This window comes from Merops nubicus, unplaced genomic scaffold (genome assembly GCF_000691845.1).
Source record: "Merops nubicus isolate BGI_N331 unplaced genomic scaffold, ASM69184v1 Scaffold33256, whole genome shotgun sequence".
NCBI classification, from domain to species: domain Eukaryota; kingdom Metazoa; phylum Chordata; class Aves; order Coraciiformes; family Meropidae; genus Merops; species Merops nubicus.
The window spans coordinates 918-21,635 of NW_008616149.1; the positions used below are offsets into that span (position 1 = coordinate 918).

Below are 20,718 nucleotides of genomic sequence, written 5' to 3' on the forward strand. Positions count from 1 at the left end.
GCTGCCATCAAGCGTGTGTGGAAGCTGCCACTAACTACAGCTTTAAACAAATACCATTAACTATTTTTCTGATCTGGAAATAATTACTGGCAATGAACTTCTGGGTCTTTTGTCTAAATTTGAAGTATTTTGACTTTGCACATTTTTCCTTTCATTTTTATATTTCAGTAAACCCTGTAAAACACCCAGTACTGGCACCAGCAGTATCGGGTGCAGTGTTAAAAATTTACCATGTTGCTTGACATTTCCCTTCAGTAGTAAATTGAGAGCAAGACATTATTTTCTGCAGATGATCAGATTATTTCTCTGCATGTGTTTATTCTCTTTATTTTAAAGTTATTTTTCATAAAGGAACTTGGTCAAAGATAGATCTTCAAAGAAGGTTTTACAAACCTATTGTAAAATGTATCATAGCAACAGTTGCAAATTCAAACCAATTGAAATGGTGTGTTTTTTGTTTTTTTTTTTTTTTTCTGTGGAATAAGAACTAGATTAAAGTTGGTGAGAAGAAAACAAGTTTGTTCTGGATTACTTTCCTGACGTGACAGTGGAGTTCAGTTGATCGTTTAAGATATTAAGAGACAACACTTCCTGGATATGTGTTAATTTTAAACTTCTAAAAACTTCTAAGAGGGTTAATGAGCACATACTGATTTCCTGTTAAAAAGTCAAGGGGTAATTTGTAAAGAAAACTTACATAATTTTTACTATAATTTAATATATCATTCTTTTCTCCTAGAATCGGAAAGTGATACTCGAGAGATTAACCTGAAAACTTCAGAACTTACCAAATGTGAATGGTGTAGTGTCAGAAAATTGCCAGTAGTTTTCCTACAAACAATACCATCAACCTGTAGTAGCCTGAGAGACCAACTGAAAATGAGTAAAGATAATGTCTGGTACGAATGTAAAGGAGACAGTAAGTAAAACAATTTTAGTCCAGTATTTATTTTAAATTGTGTTTTAATAGTTTGACTCATGAGTGAGTGCACTGAAGACTAAAACTGGCATCACTGACTGGGGCAGATTATTTTTCTTCCTTCCAGATAGTATCATTTTCCCAGCCTGACGAGGAGCACAGTTCAGAAAGGCTTGGCAAAATTGTACAGTCTTGTTTGTCCAGACACATGCTAGTTAAAACATTTAGTCATTTTAGTATAACTTTTTTCTCTGATTTTTGTATTAAATGAAAGCAAGTTGATTTGTTAAGCTTTTGAGTATGGGTCTTCACATTTATGTGACAGCTTTTGATATACTTCTGCTTTCTTTGCTGTTCTGCTTATGGGCTGTAGTTTCAGTAGAAACTGGTGTGTGGGTTGGTTTGGTTTTTTTTTTTCAGATGCCTGTAGAGATGTGATGTAGACAAATACCTGCTTGGAAGATCAGTGAATTGTTTTCATGTATTGTGTATTTAAGTTTAATTTCAACATGGTTTTCTTCAAAAGTCTAGCATCTTAATATGCAAACTATTTTTTAAATTAGCGTAGAGTCTTCTTCCCCTTAAATAAGCTTTTTCTTTAGGTTAGATTTTGTGGTTATACTTTTACTCAGCTTCATAGATACGTGATGCGTTCAAATGGAGGAAGAATGCTTTCAACAATCGCAGAATTGGGCACTTCTAATGTGTCATGTTATTATAATAACCTCATCTGTCTCCTATAAAAAGTATGAGGTGTAAGGAGTCTTACGATTACAAAAGTAATTGGAGACTGTGGAAGGGAGCTACAGATAATCCTGGGAGCAGACATTAGACCCCAGGTGAACACAAGTGTTCACAAGTGAGAAAAGGAAAAGCTTCCTGAGTTGTCGGGGTAGGAAATCTTTTCCTTGTCGTGTCTTTCAGGCTTTCTCTCCACAGCCTTTCCCTTTGAGCCTCTGGCACTGAGCTCGTTTTACACAAAACTACTATTTTTGTACTTGATACTTCTGAGTACTTAGTGTTAACACAGTTGCTATTTACTTTGTGAGCAATTAAAGCCTGAATCCATAGCTGTGTAAGCAATTGTGTGTAAATGCCTAGCTCCCAAATAGGAACACCCAAAATCCAGTTAGACACCTAAATTCTCTGTGCAGTGAATTGGGAAATATGCTTCTGAAGAATTATTTTTCACAACAGTTGCCATGCCAAGTTAAGAATAACAAAAAGGAAATGGTTATGTGTGTGTCTGAAACTCTGCCTTTACAGAAAAACAGGTCCCTGCAGCTCTGAGGTAGCCCGCTATGTGACACTGGGATTTGCAGCCTGAATCCTGTTCCTGTGTCTGACAGCAGAAATAATTCATATAATTATAGAATCATTTATCTTTAAGGCCATCAAGTACAACCATTAACATAACTCTACTGAGTCCTCTGCTAAACCACTTCCTTATAGTCCAATTTACTGATTTTTATTTTTCAGATTATGTGAGTGGCTGTTACTTATACAATAGCTGATGGATCCGACTCACATTCTCCAACTTTTGTTAAAGGTGTAGGCTAGCCTGTTGAAACTAAGCCACTTTACCAAAAGAAATACAAGATTTATTTGGGCTAGCAAGAGTAAGCCCAAGAGATGGCCTTACAGTATTTGGTTCACAGAATGTTCAACCAGAGGTGGTTTTGGGGGGTTTTGTTGTTTGTTTGTTTTAAAATGTTACAGGACCTGAAAGCAGGTCTTTGCTCTTCTAGGTGGTGAAATCCCTTTGCCTCTATAAGGAGATTAAGGTTTTGATTACTGTGACATCTTAAATTCCTTTCCTTGTTCAGATGCGTACTTTTTAGAAAAGAAAACTGCTTGCTAGTGGTCCAGAGATCCTGAAGATATTTCTGTTTCTATGGTAACAGAAATATGATCAGAGAAAAATAACTGTTTTTTTTGTGAAAACACCGTTACAGGGTTTTGTACTCAGGTGCCCAGCAACATGTGCCTAGAATCAGTAAGAGTAATTTTGTTAGAACTTTGTGCTTCTCCTGTGTGCTACACCGTTTGTATCCACTTTTTTAAAAAACGGTCATGCTTATTTTTCCATTTTAAGTCTGGAAACAGTTGTATCAAAGTTGTACCTTTCTTTCCCCACCTCAATATTCTGTTCACTTTGGTTTCTACGCAGTGGTTTAAGTTTTGCATCCTACTTGGTAACTACAGCAAGTTACAGTAGTGTGCGTATATATATATCCATGTAAAAGTGATTCTTATAGACTGTTTTAGCTAAAAGGCTGGGGACCTCTGGGCTTATATATTGTAGTGTCTTTAATGTCTAAAATGCTCAAAACCCAAAAAATATTTTACAGTGTTGCCTTCTAGGATCAGGACAGACTGTGAATCTACCTGAATCATAGAATCTCATATAGTGTTTCTTGTTTAATTTAGTATCTATTATCTTAGTTATCTCTTTTTTTTTTTTTTCTCTTCCCCTTTTTCAATCACATCTATCTGAAAGCAGGAGAAAATCAGGCTGAAATCTTACAAAATAGCATGTAGATGTTGAAGGGGCTAAGCAGCTGAAAGCTGTTTTTACAATAAACATTGAGACCGCAAAGGCCCATCTACATGCTTAATACAGTCCTCCTTTTCTAATAACTTTCCACAGATGAATGTATCTTCACTGATTCTTGAGAGGGCTGCTCTACACTTCTTAGTGTTGACCTGGGAGAAATTAGGGCATGATGTTTCCCTATATAGAGGTGAAATTATGCTGAATACACAGTTTCTGGAATTGTATTGAAATGATAGGACAGAACTGTAATAAGAAAAAGAGCAAGTATTGGCTACAGTCTTCTTACTGGCAGTAAACAGAGAAGCTGTTATTTCAAAACAAGATTTGGCTTTCTATTCAGTGTCTTTTAAAAATTCATCAAGTGTAATAACATTTCTAGGTTTAGACAGAAGTTGAATGCACTCTTTTTGCAAATGCAGGTGGAAGGCTGAAGGATTAACTACCAAACCCTATCTGTATACGTGTATTGCTGCTTCTATATATTGCCAGCAGCGTGAGTGTACGTTGCCCTGCAAGTCTTTGGAATCTGGTTATAATTGTATCACATTTTATATTTTTTCTAAATGAATAATTTTCTCTCTGCTTTTTTTGTAGGTCAAGAAGAACAGTACATCATTTTGATTTTTGAAACTGGTCTTGATCCTCATGCAAACTCAATATTTGAAAAAATAATTACTGACATTGGTATAAGAAATAATATTTCAGACTTCTTTGTGAAAATTTCCTTTGAAGAAGCCAATGGCAGACTTGTTGCATTTACTAAGTGCTTGGAAGACAATTCCAAAGGAAGTCCATCTCACAGAGAAAACAAAATAAAAAATGTAATTATGTTCTTGCTTTAGAACATAAAGTCATTGTGTTATTTGGGTTACAAATACATTGAAGATAGTGTGCTGGTCACTAGACCATAAACATCCTAGCAACTTTGCTGACTTCTGTGTGAGGATTCTCAAACTGGTCTATGGCAGATTATGATATTGTGTGAAATAGTCTTACATTCACAGTACATTTTAGGGTGTTTAGTTTGATTATAAGGTTGTACGTTTGTACACAACTAATGTTGACATTTCAAGATTATTATGGGGCAAGAAATTTGTCCTATAATTAGACAACATAGCCGTTTCCAAACTAATCTACTGGTAAAAGTCTAATATTTCAGAACAGAAATTAAGTTACAGTGTTGTAGTTAAATTTTGTTAATGCTGTCTTTAAACAAAACTCCCTCTTAAAGAATTTGAAATTTCTGTGGCTCTACAAGAAATGAGTACAGACCTAAGTGTAATAAAGGGACTAGGAAAGGTTAAAAAAACCAACTTGGAATCCTTCTCAAAAGCAATGGATATGACACTGCCACATTTCACAAAGCTTTATTACCTTCTATCAGATTTGAGCACAGTATGCATATTAATATTATCTTTATTCTTGTAAGGTTGCTTCTGAGTCCAAAATACAGCAACGAAAGTTACCATATTTTGATGATGATGAAGAAATTGGAGAACCACATACAGTATTTATTGGTCCTATAGAGAAGTAAGAAATTTGTCTTTTCCATGTAAAAATTTTATTAGTTTTTTTGGCATTTCCTATTTATCATTGAATGTATTTTTCTTTCAGGTTGATAGTTTATCCACCTCCTCCAGCTAAAGGTGGTATCTCTGTCACCAATGAAGACCTCCACTGTCTAAATGAAGGAGAATTTTTAAATGATGTTATTATTGATTTTTATTTAAAGTAAGTTTTATTTCACATCAGTTTTTAGTCATTTTTTGCTTTGAAACTTGAAAAGTTCTCACATTAACACTGCATAGGTCAGTTCAGCAATTCATAGTCAGAAACACATGGTTTCCCAGTATGCATAGCTCTTAATTTTAAGTTTATATGGGTTTTTTTCCAAGAAATTTTGATTCTCTTCTCTTCTGCTTGACAGTGACATTGTTCTTACTTGGAAAAAAGATTCTTTAGAATTCTTTAACATCTGAAAAGGAATTTTAACTGCAAGAGGGAGGAAAAAAAAATTAATTTTAAGCTCAGTTGTTTTTTTTTCCAGACTATTTGTGTTTCCTGGAATTTTAATTTGTTTTGATTAACATAATACATAAATTAATTTCCTGATGTCACTGTTGCTACGGATATTAGGAATGTATTAAATTGATATATACTGCGTGTTTATACTGCACATAAGGTGAATATGTATAATTTTCAGTCTATTGAAATAATTTAGATGTGCAAAGAAAATTAATGTATCCTTCCGGGAGCGTTCAGAGATGTAATGGCTCAGTTATGAAATTTGGGTCGTTTGTAACAAACTCATTGAAAATTTGTTTTCCTACCATGATACAAAAATAAACACAACAGCAGAACAACTTGTTGATTGAGCGGACGACTTAATACCTTGAAATATTGACCCATGTATGACATTAATGAGTTTCTCTGGTTAGTTAGTTTTAATAGCCTTATAGCTATTTTGTGAGAGGCTGGAACAGATTGGTGGGGAGGTAGCACTGTTGGCGGTCATCTTTGCTCTGGTGATAAATATTTTTGAGTTAACACCTGCATGAATTTGTAATTTATTTATTTTTTTAACTAATTAGGTATCTGGTACTTGAAAAACTGAAAAAAGAAGATGCTGATAGAATACATGTCTTCAGTTCATTCTTCTATAAACGCCTTAATCAAAGAGAAAGAAGTATTTATGAAACTTCAAACCTTTCGTAAGTCTGTTGAGTCAGTTTTACTAAGAGCTGAGTACACTAGAGGCTACAAGAACGGATGTTTTACAGAGATAATTCTTTATGGACAATATTAGGATATCAGCAGAACTCTAGGAAGCATCCAGATCTATAATAAACATAAATATGCCTTGAAAATCTTACGAAGCTATTAAGGTGAAAAGTACCTGGAACAGTAGTCTGTCAGTTAAAATAAACCACCCTACAAATCATGTGTCGGTTTCTTCTTGCAGAATACAACAAAGACGACACGGCCGAGTGAAAACGTGGACACGGCACGTTGACATTTTTGAGAAAGATTTCATTTTTGTTCCCCTTAATGAAGCGTAAGTAAACATACCTTTTTGTCTCATTCGCATAATAAAAGCTTAACCTTTATTATTGTAAAATTTAATTCGCTATAGTGTGAACTGAAGTTAAAAATTAAGAGGATAAGCATCTTTTTCTAGGTGATAAAAGCAAAATAGTAATATAAGATCTTTAAATGCACTGTTGTATTATTAGGAGTATGGGACAATATGAAGGCTGAACAAAAGTTAACTTTTCTGAGTATTTTTTCTGGGTTTACCTGGTTCTCTGGCATTTGTTCTCCTGAATTGTTGTTGTTGACGACTTTTGGATTTACCTTTTTTAGTCATTTTTATTCCAATGAAATCTCTTTGGTATAGATGAATCATCCTTCAGTTACAATAAACCAGTATCAGAAGAAAATGCAGTTGAAAATCTCTACTGCCCTGTATTTGGAGCTTTATTCTTTTTCTTTATGCCCTTTTGACCTGGTATTTTTCCTAGGTTAGGAAGTAGACTATTAGCATTCTAACGGTTGTTGAGGACTTTTAATGATATTGCTTTCCTTAAGGTCAGAGCAAGTTGTCACAAATGCTTTTCTGCATTTCAGAAAAAGAACCTAAACAGTCCTTAAAATATTTAGGGAGGCTAAGCTACTATATAATAAAGCATAAATAAAGTAAGGGCAGAGAGACAGGAGAATTGCAACTGACCTATAGGCATACCTAACTGATTTTTTTTTTTAATGAAAGAATAGAGGTTTGTTGTTTGTTTAATTGTTTTTAATTAAAAGCGCTTCAAAGAAATTTATCTAGATACCTTGCCATTATGCAGTGGCAGAAGAATTTCTGAGTCTTCTCTTTTTCTGCCACCTCCCCATCTGAATTCTGAGGCTAGCTGTAGAGAGGCAGTTACAAGGTAGCTGACCATAGATCTCTCTGTCTTAAAGTCTTCCCTGAGAAAGCTGTTCACAATCACTGACTTGAGAATTTGAGATGCTGTGACCTCCCTACAGCCATGGGAAGGCAACCAGTCCTTAAGTATTGACAATGGCTTCATGTAGGAAATTCTTCCTGTCCACTGCAGACTTCATCCTTGCCATCCCTCTCCCCTGCATCTTTAAATACTTGAACTTTGAAGCGTCTTTCACGTAACAAGCTCTAAGGCAACTGAAGTTTATATAGTTTACTTCTCACTATCCTGCCTTGTGTCAGTCTCACATCTCCATTGATTATGCATAGGAGAAATGAGACTGACCATGCTGCAAATGCCAGACAGCATGTCTTAGAATTCACTTGAAAATGAAACAAAGTAGTTCTGTGGTTTTACAAGAAATAGATATATTGCTAGTAGTTTAGCACAGTGTTTTTCACCCTCTTGTTCATTTACTGCTAAGCAGCTGAAAAAATGTCTGCCTTAGCAAGAAGTGCAGCTCAGTCAGAGTAAATTTGCAGAACAAAAGGCATGATGGTCACACCATGGGTCAGGAATTTTGCTTAGGACTAGTTTAGTCTCATGGAGTCAACCAGTAGTGAGTAGAGTAGGGGAGGTGCACTCTTGGTGTGCATCTTTCCTCTGGAAGCAATGCTGGTCACACTTGTCAGAACTGTCCTTTGCTGCAGACTGAGACTGCCAAGTGGTGATAGTGGGACATGCATTTGCAAAAGTGGTTTCCTGGTATGAACAATAAGAACATTAAAAAAAGTATCTGGGGAGATGAGAAGGTGGTGGTTTGGTAGGAGAAGCAGGCTGGGGTTTATTGTTGGGTTTGACCTGATTTCTGGCAAAGCAAGCATAAATGAGATCTTCAGTGTATTTTTTTTCAAATATGTTGTTATTAGCTGCTAGTATTTTTCTTGGATGCACCTTTCTATTCTCCCCTCAGAGGTCTCACTTCCCTTGTCCCCTGAAACCCAGGATTCAGTTTTGAGGAACAAAAAGCAGAACCTCTTGGGGGCAAGTTACTAACATATTTAGGAAAAAGTCAGTGACTTGACACTTTTATACCTCCATTATCATGAGTAATTGGTATCACAATTCAGAGAGCGGCCTGGGGAACTACCTGGGGAAGAACACAGAAACTGGCCAGTATGAAGGCTTCTATGCCTCTGTCCTAGTAGCAGAGCTGTCACTTGCTAACTGTATCCTTCTTCCTTGTGTTGCCATGACACAGAAGAACAGCAGGTTTTATCAGGCTACTATATATTTGACTGTTCTTTTCCATACATTCTTGTGTTTCAAAATTGGTCAAGAGCATAGAACTGGAGCAATTTTAAGTTACTTTTTTCAGTAAAAAATGTTTGGCTGGTTACTTTTTTCCAAGTATCTGTCTTAGTTTGATACGTAGCTCTTGTCTTTATGTTGAACTGACATGTAAATGCTGTTTTATTTTCATTAACTTCACTGCAGTACCACTTAAAGTGTTAGCCTATCTGATACAGAACCAGAAAGTTTTACTTTTAGAACTAAACATACTGCTAACAGTATCAGTTAACAACAAGTATCAGTGCTGATTTTTGGTTTTTTAATGACAAAATACTAACATGAAGGATTTCTGATCTGACTAGCAAATACACCATAGGGCCTGTTTGTGTAAGTTACAGCTTTGGGTAGTACTCTGTAGCTGTGTATGTAATGTTTTAGGAAATACATAGCTCCTGGATTTTGTCTGTTAATAGGACTGTGAAAACTTGCTTCATTAGGGTATAACTTCCACCTGCTTGGTCTTCAGCTGTCTAGTTGTTTGTTTTGGTTTTTTTTTCCTTGTGTTTGTTTTTTTTTTTGTTTGGTTGGTTTTTTTGTTTGTTTTGTTTTTGTTTTTTGTAAAAGGGGCATTGCCTCATAATGACAAGGGATTAGTGAAAATGCTAGGAACAGAGAGAACCAGTGATGAGGAAGGAGAGGCAGTTAATGCCTGTGGTGTGTAGAGAGCAAAGTTTGTGCCATTTAGTGTAGTTTTTGGACAGCCTAGTTTTCAGAATTTTTTTCAACATGCCTTTGCCTGGACATCTTTATGTGCAACCTAATGGAGTGTTAAAAGGCTTTCTTCACCCACTTCTCTTCAGTTTACTCCTTGTCTTCATAGATTGTGATTGTAGAACTCACATACCACTTTGAGATGTCTGGACTATCCCAGTGTTTGCAGCTTGACACATTGCAGCACTGCAGGTGGTTTTCAGGAGTTTGCCACCTGCTTTGATGCTGGTAATTAGTCCTTATAGACAGAACTTTATGTGAGATGATAGCAGATCAAAGGTACGGATGAGTTTCTTTGCTTCTAGTGAAAGATCTGTATTCATTACTATTTATAAAAGGTCTCAAACCTTAATCTGTGGCAAAATTAGTCTGGTTGAGAACAAGTCTCAGAGTTTCTTTCTCTTTGTGTTTTGAATTAAGTAGTATGTGAAACAAGTTATTCTAGTGTTTGAGAGAACTTGAAAGCTTCTCTCGCATTAAAGAGTGCTGCTAATGGTTGCTCCTGATAATACTTCTCCTGTGATGACTGGAATATTGCCTTTTTTTTTTTTTTTCTTTCCTTTTAGGACACAGCTAGTTATTCTGGCATCTGGTTTAAAAATATGTTCTTGAACTGATGGCTTTGGAGTTGCTGGACTTCAGTGTCTACTTCCAGAAAGTCTTTCCAGACTCTCCCATGACCACTAGTATAGGGAATATACTATCATAGAAGATCATAATATAATATCAAACTGCAGTAACAGGAGGTGGACAACTTCAAAACAATATGGCTGATTTAACTGTGACTGCATCAGTGTCCTTTGGCAGTACAGTCCTTTTTGTTTAAATCTCCAATAGAAATAGGTTGTTCTTTTAAAAGTTACAAGCTCTTGTTTCTTTTAGATCCAGGTTAATTTGCTAGTCTATCTACATAAAGCCTATTTTAGTTGAATGCACACAAATTCTAGAGTTTGGCCATTATTGATACATTAATTTATTAGGTGTGGTGAATCATTCAAGACAAAATTCCTCCATACTTCACATGCTGCTTTCAAAGTCCACTTACTGTGCCACTGAGTTTCCATGGAATTTAGATTTCAGTCATCTAATTAATTTTTAATAGGTCAGTTAGACATACAGTTTCAGCTATTGCTTTTGCTTTTCTCTGAAACACACAGAAATTTGGTTTCCCTTGTGTAATACATAGCAAGGTTCTGTTTTGTTATTTGCTGTAGGGAATCGGGGAACCTTCAGAATATTTCTAAATCAGGCCAGTTGATACCTACTTGCAGTGCCTCAGTCCCTGAATTTGCTCCATTTCTGATTGTGTGGCAAGTCAAGGATGTCCAAAGAGGCAAGGAGATAGAGGAAACTGGGGTAAAACTTACCTCCTATCTTACGTTATATAGATATAACTATTATTGATCCTGAAGAGTGTCAGTCCTGTGAAGAGGAGGAAAATAGAGTCATGGTGATGACATTACAGACACTCTTTTATCCCCTTTTTAATTCACTGTTGACAAGATTTCTTACAAAAATGTTAAGTGCCATACACAGTTGGAAGGTCTCACAGGTTGAAGCATATGAGCAATTCAGCCATATCATTAGATGTGAATTCTTGTGTTGCCGGTGCTGAACTACTAGAAAACTTTATACAGCTACCGAACATGAACTCTGTAATCTCTAATTCATGCAGTGATAAAGCAAATGTTAAAAAAGAAATAAGCTTTAATTCAAGTAAGGACAAGAATGTACAAAGTATGAGCAAATGGAATAATAGAAATAAATATTTAGACAACATCTGTTTTCAACTAATTGCATCATATTAATGAATCTGTTTGTGACTGCATGCATGGAGTGATCTTATCTTTCAAGAAGACTGTGAAGGGTTGAGTAAAACCTGCTCTGAAGAATGAACATCTATTACAATAAATCTTTAATAACTTTGGGGGATGGAATTTGTTTTCTTTTGCATGTGTATGCACACGCACTCAGCGATTTGTTTGGTTCTTACCAACTTCATTGCTGGTTTGTAATGTATATTTTTTCCTTTGCAGTGCCCACTGGTTTTTGGCTGTCATCTGTTTTCCTGGTTTAGAAAAACCCAAATATGAACCAAATCCCCACTATCATGAAAATGCTGCAACACAGATAAAATCTTCCTCTTCAGATGGAGAGAGCAACGCACCATCTTCTTTGCCAAATGAGTTAGATGCACAAAACTCGCCTTCCAAGTCCACAGCAAAGAAGACATTGACCAAAAAGTATATTACAGCTTTAATTGACCCAAACACTGAAACAGAGGACAGTGAGCCTTCGTGTTGTAGACGAAGTCCTTATAGGGGAAAAAGTGCTTTCAAAAAACTAAATCAAATAGACAGTGATGTGGAAGAACCTAACACTGTGGAATCAGCTCGCCATAAACTAGACCATAGGACTCCAGACGAAAATGGTATACAGGGTGAATTCACAACTGCTAGCCAATCTATGGGTATGTAATTGTAAAAATATACACTTTTTAATGAAAAATTTGGATATTTTGGATCTGTTACTACTTTTGCATTTGTGTAAACTTTTTAAGTTTAGTATGTGGCTGAAGTTGGAGTGCTTGCAATGTAATTTGTAGCCAGTATGTATAAAATTTTTTTGTGGCTGTTAATGTAACTCTCATGGCAGAAGGCTGGATACAAAAGTATCTTCCTAAAACAGATTGATTTTTCAGTTGTGTGGCCTTTTTCACACAAAATCATTTTGTAGATAGCATTTTGCATCACTTAAATCTGTAATTGTTAAGGAAAGAGAGTTAGTTGGCTGTGGATCCTCATAGTGCATGTGTATGGGGGAAGTGAATTAAAATAGTGTGAGCAACATTAATTCCAGCATTTTCTAGCATTTGAGGTTTTCCTTCAACACAGCTAAGTTCTGTAATGTTCTGATAGAAGGTGTGTAAAAAGATAATAATTTTTTAACATTATAATTCTCTTACATGACCTCAGTGTTACATTTGGAGAGGCTTTCTCCATGTATCCCTGCTGTGGAGGCTGATTTCAGTTATCTGGAACAGCATTTATACCAAAATGAACAAAGGAGCTGACATTCTTATAAAGGTTGAAGGAATTAGGAAACAGTTGCTTTCTCTGCTCATCCCAAGGTTTGGGTCCCTTTGAGGTCTAGAGTACAAAACATATGGTCATGCAGAAACTTTTACTTTAGTCCCCAGTTTACTGATTTAATTTACACAGTAAATAATTGCATAGCTTATAGTACAAGATCTGAGAGGGTTATCAATCATACAGTCAAATCTAAACTGCAGGCCATTACAACTTTAGTAATCTACGGGTAAAAACACTCTCCTAGTTTCTAATGTAAATTTATTCATTCGTGATAACTTTGTCACTTCTCCTGAGAGGCCTTGAAGGGGGTTGGTGGTCTGTGTAGATCTACTCCTTTTTAAATTCATCTTATGTGTGATGTTACTGTTCATGATATGGCTGCTGTATGATGGTTTCATGTGTCTTGGATGCTGCAACTGTTACTTGTGTGTGATTAGGTGGAACCTATTTTATTACATTTTTGATAGGATTACTTTTTTTATGGCTACATTGTATTGGTGGCTCATGGTCATTTAGTTGCTGACTAAGATACTCAGATTCTCTTGCTCAGCTGTTGCGGGTCACACGCCTTTTCGTTAACACAGACATTCTTATGTCACAGACCTAGTTGAAGGGCAAGATTCAATTTGAGATTGACACTAAGCATGTATTTAGGCAAAAAAATTCAGATGCACAGTGTATCCAAATGTCTGTTTCAACCAAATTGAAAATGGGGATGTAGCCTTTGGGTTTTCTGCCCAGCTTTAAGCTGTTCCTCCAGAAGGGTGTGGGTTTTGACTCTGAACTCTACCAAATCCATATGTGTGTCCTAGATATCCTAGGATATCTCAAAAGACTGCAGAGGCCTCTTTGATAGTGTAGCTAATGAAACCTCTTCTCACCCTACAGCAGAGATAGAGTAGCTGCTCAGTTGAGTAGTTCTCTGCTCAGATTATGGTGTCCATTTAACACTGTGAGACCCTAGATGCCTACTATACGTGGGAGTCTAAACTCAGATACCTTGATCTTAGACTACATCCTGGTGTTGGACTGGTAAATAGTAGGAGTTGATACCTAAATAACTTTGAAGAAATCATTGTTATAAAAATTTTTTTTTTAATTATTCTTACTTAACTAATCCTTTTTTTATTGCTCAGTTCTTGTATGAGAGGTGATTCTTCTTTATACTGATTTTTATATTTTGGTAATCTGTCAGCACTTATTCACATTAGTGTATGGCCTACTTCTTGCACTAAGGTCTTTTCAAAGATAGCAAGTAAGACTGCTTCCCAGGTTTGTCCCTGTGGAACTCCACTGGTAACCTCTTTCCAAAGTGTTACTTCAACTTCTCTGTTGAAGTATTCTCAAATGCAGGCCTTCTCCATTTTTTTTCCCATTAGCTGGGTCATTGCCCTATTTACTGTTCTTAGCAAAATCCTGGTTTTCTTTACTAAGATGTCCTCCAGTGACACCATAACCAACGTTTCTAATTTTGTGATTGTTTAGGTACATTGTATAGCCGCCTTCTAGAAGTGTGATCATGAAGGTTTCAGGTTTTGCCTGGCATGAGTTATTAATTTCTTACTTACTCCCACATAGTTATTTTTCCCCTCAAAATCTGTTCTAAGGTCCTTTATGGTAGTATAGTAAGAGCTATGAGCCAATAGCTGTCTGTATCTGCTTCTTTCACAGGTACAGCCCTAACATTCGCTGTTCTTCATTTATTCTGACTCTGTTTCCCAAGTGACTAAATACATAGAGGGGGTGGAGAGTGAATTTACAGACACTTTTTCTAGCAAACAGTGAAGTTTTACAAACGTTTTGAAGCTGCTGCTTCCAGAAGAGCTGGTCCTGCATTCTGCCATCCCTAGCACCATGTTCCCAAGCTGCTGTTTCCCTTTTACAAGCACAAGTCTTCATGTAACTGCACAGTAAATGGGATCAAGGAAATTATTCAAGTTAAAAAATGAGCTTGTGACTGACTTTCTCAGCGTGTTCTGCTGTGTGTGGATGTCTTTGATGTCATGGAAGGAACGAGCTAGGGATGAGAATACACAGTTATGTTAGGGACCCAATGAGACTGCCTCTTTTGGTAGGGGCACAAGTTTATACTGTTGTAGAGACTTCATGGAACTACAAGGTAATTTCATGGTGGGTTTTAGTGTAGAGCTCTAGATTTTTTTTTTTAGGCATTTCATGGAATAAGGAACAGTTTCTGCAGTGTTACTTAGAAGAAACTTTTCACTTTTGATCATATGTATGAATAAAATATTATGGCAGCTGTATCACAGTTATTGTGAGCAATCCTGAGCAAATCCGGTGTCTTTAACGTTAATTCGGTCTTTGAAAATGATGTAGTAGTTGATGTTTAAATATACTACTGTCTGTGATTGATACAGATGGATTGCACAAAATCAGGCTAAACTATAGTGAAGACTCGGCTGATGGCAGTAAACTAAATGAAGATGAGCTCATAGATTTTTCTGAAGACCAAGATAACCAGGTAAAGAATTTAGCACTTTTATTTAGGAAATACAAACTGTTGTACTGTATTCTGAATAGGCAGCTTAAAATTGTAACTCTGCCAGTTATCTTTGCAAATCCCAAACCCAAAGCACTGGTTACCTATGAAAATTTGCAAATTACCTGACTGGAGAGGATTGTGCATTCATTTGTATTTCTATTGAACTGTAGAACAGGAAACTGCTGTGCTAATCCTGCATTTAATTTTGTGAGTCTTCTGCACGGTGACAATATTACACAATGATTTTAGTGGAAACTCTGAAAAGTCAATGCCTTTTTTTTTCATCTCCCCCCCCGCCATGCTCATCTGCCAGCCCAAAGAGAAAGTAACACTTCTTTCAGCTGCATTTCCTAGACATAAAGAGACACATTGATAAGTAGGTGCTACTGCGCTGTTGTGTTTCATTGGTGTTTCTCCTAATCAAGTATTAACAACACAGAGTTATAGTCAAGTAGTGTTCTTGTTCTGATATTTAGATTTTAGAGCTGTGGAAAGACTGATCATTGAAATATCCTCACCACTGGGGATGAGGGCTTTATTCCATAGCCCTGGTGCTTCTGCCAGGGAAGCTCAATGTGAGCAAGCTAGGAGTTAACAGCTGCTCTTTCTAATTGCCCTTCCTGTCCATGTTTCAGGAGTATGACTCCAAGTTGTCCAAAATAAAGAATCAGAGGCTATCAAATACATAATGTAGGAATTACCTGCTTTTAACCTTTCAGTCCAGAACAAACAATTATTTTCCAAAGTCTGCAGCTATTTGTAATGACTTCCAAATAGTATGTATATGTGTGTACACATATAAAAGCTCGTTTATGTTGAGACTAAACTATGCTTTTCATGCAGACTCGGCACACCTCTCCTGCTGTGCCACTTGCCCAAACATTCTGTGATTCTCACCTGAGGGAAGTGACTTTCTGTCTATTTTGTAGCAGTTAGAACTCCCTGGAAATGGGGAATGAGTAGTAGAGTGTTTTTGTGATCTGAAGTGTACGTTATGAAGGCAAGGAAGAAAGCACATGGCCAGCTGTGTTCCTTGGAAGGACAAAAAAAGTTCTGTGGTTGCAGTGTAGCTTAGAACTTAACTCAGGCTGAAGCCGTCACTGATATCTTCTAGACTGCACAAAGCACGTGTAGAAATGTTAGACCATGACAGGCTGAATGCACCTTCACATCCGCCAAAAATGTAGTGGAGGGTGCAACAGAAACAGGTGTACTAGGAAGCAACATGTTAGGCAGTAGTTTCTAATATGATAACATCTTTGTAGCATAGCATGAGGGTTTCAGTTGTACGAGCCTGTGTGTTAGTGAAGTGCACATAAATCTTACCAAAAACTTCAGAAACTGTGCTGATAATGGACGTTCTTGTTTTTGGAAAGCATCTCCTAACACAATTGTCTGTGGTAGTAACAGTAAACTCAGTAGAAGAGTAAGAACCATGGATCATACTGTTATTTTTAGATAGAAGAACTTAGTGTTTTTATTCATAAAACTTGAATATCATTCAAAGGATATTCCCACATGTGTGACATGACACTTTTTGCAACCCGTGATATATAATAGCTTGGTGGTTTCATTTCCCTTGCCCTAAGAACCAAGTTGGTGCATTCTGGAGCAAAAAACAAATTTTACTTCTGATTTCATTGCAGATACTGAAACATTTCATGTAGGAGATAACATATATGAAACTGCCAAGCAAATTTCCAGTAGTCTTTAGCAGAGGAAAGTATTGATAATATGGTTTATAACCAGATAATGGAGATACACCTCTTAAGCCAACAATGCTCTGAAAATATCAGTGCAGCTTTTTTTTTACTTCCAGCAGTTGTTTGCTCCATGTGGTTCCAACATGGATTTGAGAAACTGTGTCACTAAAAGCTGGTAATGCCGACTTTACAAACAATGTATGGCTTCAGATTAAAGCTACTACTTCTTTATTAAACTTATGCTATTGTTCTTGAATAAAAATGATAAGTATAGCAATAATTTCTTTTGCAACTTTTTAAAAACCAGTATTGGCTTTTAAACACCTTTAAACATGTTGCTTCTGTAGGAAGACAGTAGTGACGATGGTGGCCTTCTAGATGATGCCTGTAATTCAGAAATGGGAAAATGGCACCTGAAGCCTACTATCTGCAAACAGTAAGTATTAAAATAGCTGAAATGGAAATCTCATAAATTTTATGAAATTTGAAAGACAGTGATTACGGGAAATGTTCATATATCAGTCCTTCAACACTTCAGTGAGCACGTTGTTACTGTTTGAGAGAGAATTTTATACTTTGTAGTATCATTATCTTCAGGGAGCTGAAAATTTAATGAATGAAACCACAAGTGCAAGAACACTGCAGGAGTAATAAGCCTCTGTGCTGCTTTAGGCAACTGAAGATTAGTTCTTAAAATAAGGCTATTCTTTGATATTTTGTACTTCGATTCCTACAAAAGCAAGGTGCAGAAGCGTGTTTCAATGTATCCTACATATTTTTAAAAAACTTTAAATAATTATATTAATACTAATTAAAACCTTTGTCAGCACGCAAATTAGTACAGGAAAATGGGAATAATTTTAACTGTCCCCATTTCTTATCTGTGTTCTAGCTCTTTATCCTTACTGTTTCTTTCTGTTCTTATTACTTTCCCCCCCCTTTCTGTTCTTAGCATTATTCTTTTTTTCGCTAATAAAAATGTTCTGCAATACTAAGTTCAGTTATTTTTTTAATTTGTTTAATTTTTTGCCTGTTTTTGATTTTATAAGGTGCCTTTTTTTTAAAAATGTTTCAAACCTAGAAATTTTTTGTTAATAATCACTGATTGCAGTTGGTTGCATCTTGGTGTGAGAGAAGTGTGTGGTTTCCAATCTAGAAATATTGCTACTAGTATTTCTGCCTTCACAATTTTGTTTTTATTTTCTCACAATTTATTTATCCAATTTTTGTGTTTCCTTCTTTGGGAATATAATGGTTACTAGGAAGGCTTTTACAACATATTCTTATGGTGCAGGATAAAAATAAATATTTATACATGATATGGAATGTGTATGGATTCTTCTTAATACATTTTCATGAAGGGGTAAAAATCCATTCATTATGTGAATTTTAAGCATATTTATGAGCTTCTGTTTATAGCTTTCCTAAATTTGTCCCATTCTGATCATGGATTATTGTACATAATACTTTCCTCCAGACACTATTTTAATCCAGACACGACATTTCATAAGGGCTTTGCCACTTAGGTATCAAAAGTCATTAAGGGCACTTAAATACTTTACCTGTAGCATATTTTAAACTAATTCTATATGAAAGAAAATTACCTTGAAAAGGCTTTCGCTTCTTTCCCTCTCCGCCCCGCAAAGTACCAGACTGCATTTTCAAAGAGCATTGCCTGTTTAAAGAATAACCTTATCAGCAATTAAAACAACTACAAGCAAAAGCAAGCACTATTCGCATGATGATATGCTTATCCCTTAAAAAGTTGCATGCATGTAAAATAATTTATAAATGCAGACAAACCCGATAATAAATGCATGCAGATAATTTGTCTGAATTTATTGGTTTGCTGTTTCTGTGAAGGACACCTTGTCTGAATGTGTTTGTGTCCTTGTTAGACAAGAGAAAGCAGAGTCTTGTGAAAAATAATTTGCCTCCTGTTTATCCCTCAAAATATATCTTACAGTCTGTGTTGGCTTTGATGTATAAATCCAGCTGCTGCACGTCAGGCAGCTGATGTGATTGTTACATTTATAGCACTGCAGAAGTGGAATCCTCTAGGTCACGTGATAGGATGTAAGCATCTGTAGCGTGCAGCAGTGTTCAGGCAGACTTGGTTCTCTAGGAAATAGATGGTGGCTACATAGTTTTTCTGAAGTCTGTCAAAGCGGGTACGTGTGTGTTTTAGAACTGTCAGGTAGATGTCAGCTTCATTGGGTACTTCTTGAACTTATATATTTAGTGATTTCCCAGGCTCTGCAGGCTGTCCCATCTGTTTTCCAGCTGCTGCTGCTCCAGAAGGATGTTTATGGTCTCTTGCCACCATCTCAGACACCTGTGCATCTAAAAGAGCACTGGACACCTGAGGGGGCCATAGGCAGCTAGCTCTTGCCTGTAGTGAATGCTTTCAGTCTGACAGTACTGTGTTTTCTAAGTGTATTCTGATGTTCTCTGTACTACATGTTTTTTTTTCATTTATCTAAAGATAAATTTGCATTTAACTATGCCAGTTTAGGGGGATTATAGCAGCTCTGGCAACACTTCATAGTATTGTTCAAATTACCTCATAGTGAGCTAGCTCTGTAACATTGTGTTTTTCCAAACTGCTGTAAGACACTGTGTACTTAAAAATTGTGTTCTCTCTTAGGCCCTGCATTTTGCTTATGGACTCGCTAAGAGGCCCTTCCCGCTCAAATGTTGTGAAAACACTAAGGGAGTAAGTTTGCTCTGTGGGTTTTTTTTTGGGGGTGAGGGGGAATGTGTGAGGGGTGTTTGTTCAGGTTCTGAGTTGTTGGTGTTGGGTTTTTTTTGTTGTTTTTTTTTTTCCCCCAAATTCTACAAGAGAACAAAAGTTTGAATTCACATGGTCTTTTTATCGTAGATACTTAGAGGTGGAATGGGAAGTCAGGAAGGGCAACAAAAGAAGCTTTTCCAAAGATGTCATGAAAGGTTCCAACCCAAAAGTGCCACAACAGAACAACTTCAGTGATTGTGGAGTGTACATACTGCAGTATGTGGAGAGCTTTTTTGAGGTATGTATACCTCTTTGCGTGGCTACTTTTGGAGGGGGTTTTCTTGCACAATCAAATATGAGCTATTAAAATTATTATAAAAATAAAAGGCTCTCTTGTGTAGCTCTTACACCTATTTATTAGATTATGTGTTACAAACTAATCATTACATTAACATATATGGTAACTGTTTTTGGAAAATAAACTAACTATCATTCTTAGTTGTGCATACATATAAGAAAATGGAAGCCATGAAATTTTCTGAGAGAATGGTTAGAAAATTACTTAGAGTCTTCCTTGGTATTCTCATAGTGCATACCCTTTAGAATTATTCAGTAAGAAACAGAGTTTATATTTGAATGCAAAATCTAACCTAAAGTTGTTGTACAAAAAGCTTGTTCCTTTTTCCCAGTGAAATGTGACTTTGAATAAATTAATTCATACGATCCAGGTAGGTTTTTGAACTTGCACTAGAACTCCACTGGTGTAAGTGGAGTTATTACAGCTGAATGCCAAATCATGATTCCATTGAAGAAATGGACTGAAATCTTATTTACTTTAACGGTCTTGGTGTTCAAGTTAGAGACCCTGTCGCAGGTGGAGGCATTAGCCCCTTGAGGTGTGGGCTGGGAGGATTGATGGTCAGGTGAGATTTTGCCTGCCTGGGACGCTGCCTGTGTCTGCAGCCCGCAGTGCTGGGGAGCACGGCGCCTGGCTCTGCTGTGGGGAGCCCCTCCCGAGGGCGGGAGGTCTCCTCCGGCTCCTCCAGCGAGGCTGGGGCAGGGCGCGCTCATGCCCATCGCAGCCAGAAGCTTTTGCTGTACAGACCAGTGAGCCCCTGGGAGCTCAGCACCGTCCTCGGGTGCCTCCTGATTCGTGCGCGGGGAGCCCCCCACTTTGCGGGGCGTCCGGGCTGCCGGGGGCGCCGCTCCCTCCAGCG

At 36.8% G+C, this 20,718-nt stretch overlaps 1 protein-coding gene across 1 annotated transcript; it reads left to right on the top strand.

The window, feature by feature from the left end:
- Positions 1-739: 739 nt before the first annotated feature.
- SENP6 (SUMO1/sentrin specific peptidase 6) lies at positions 740-19,799 on the top strand (the record flags this gene model as incomplete). The annotated part of the gene is made up of 11 exons (XM_008942761.1): positions 740-919; positions 4,071-4,297; positions 4,906-5,006; positions 5,091-5,207; positions 6,068-6,187; positions 6,439-6,531; positions 11,506-11,939; positions 14,940-15,043; positions 17,115-17,203; positions 19,415-19,483; positions 19,649-19,799. Coding segments are annotated over 11 exons (1,685 nt in total), but the record flags the coding sequence as incomplete, so codon positions are not given.
- Positions 19,800-20,718: the final 919 nt, after the last annotated feature.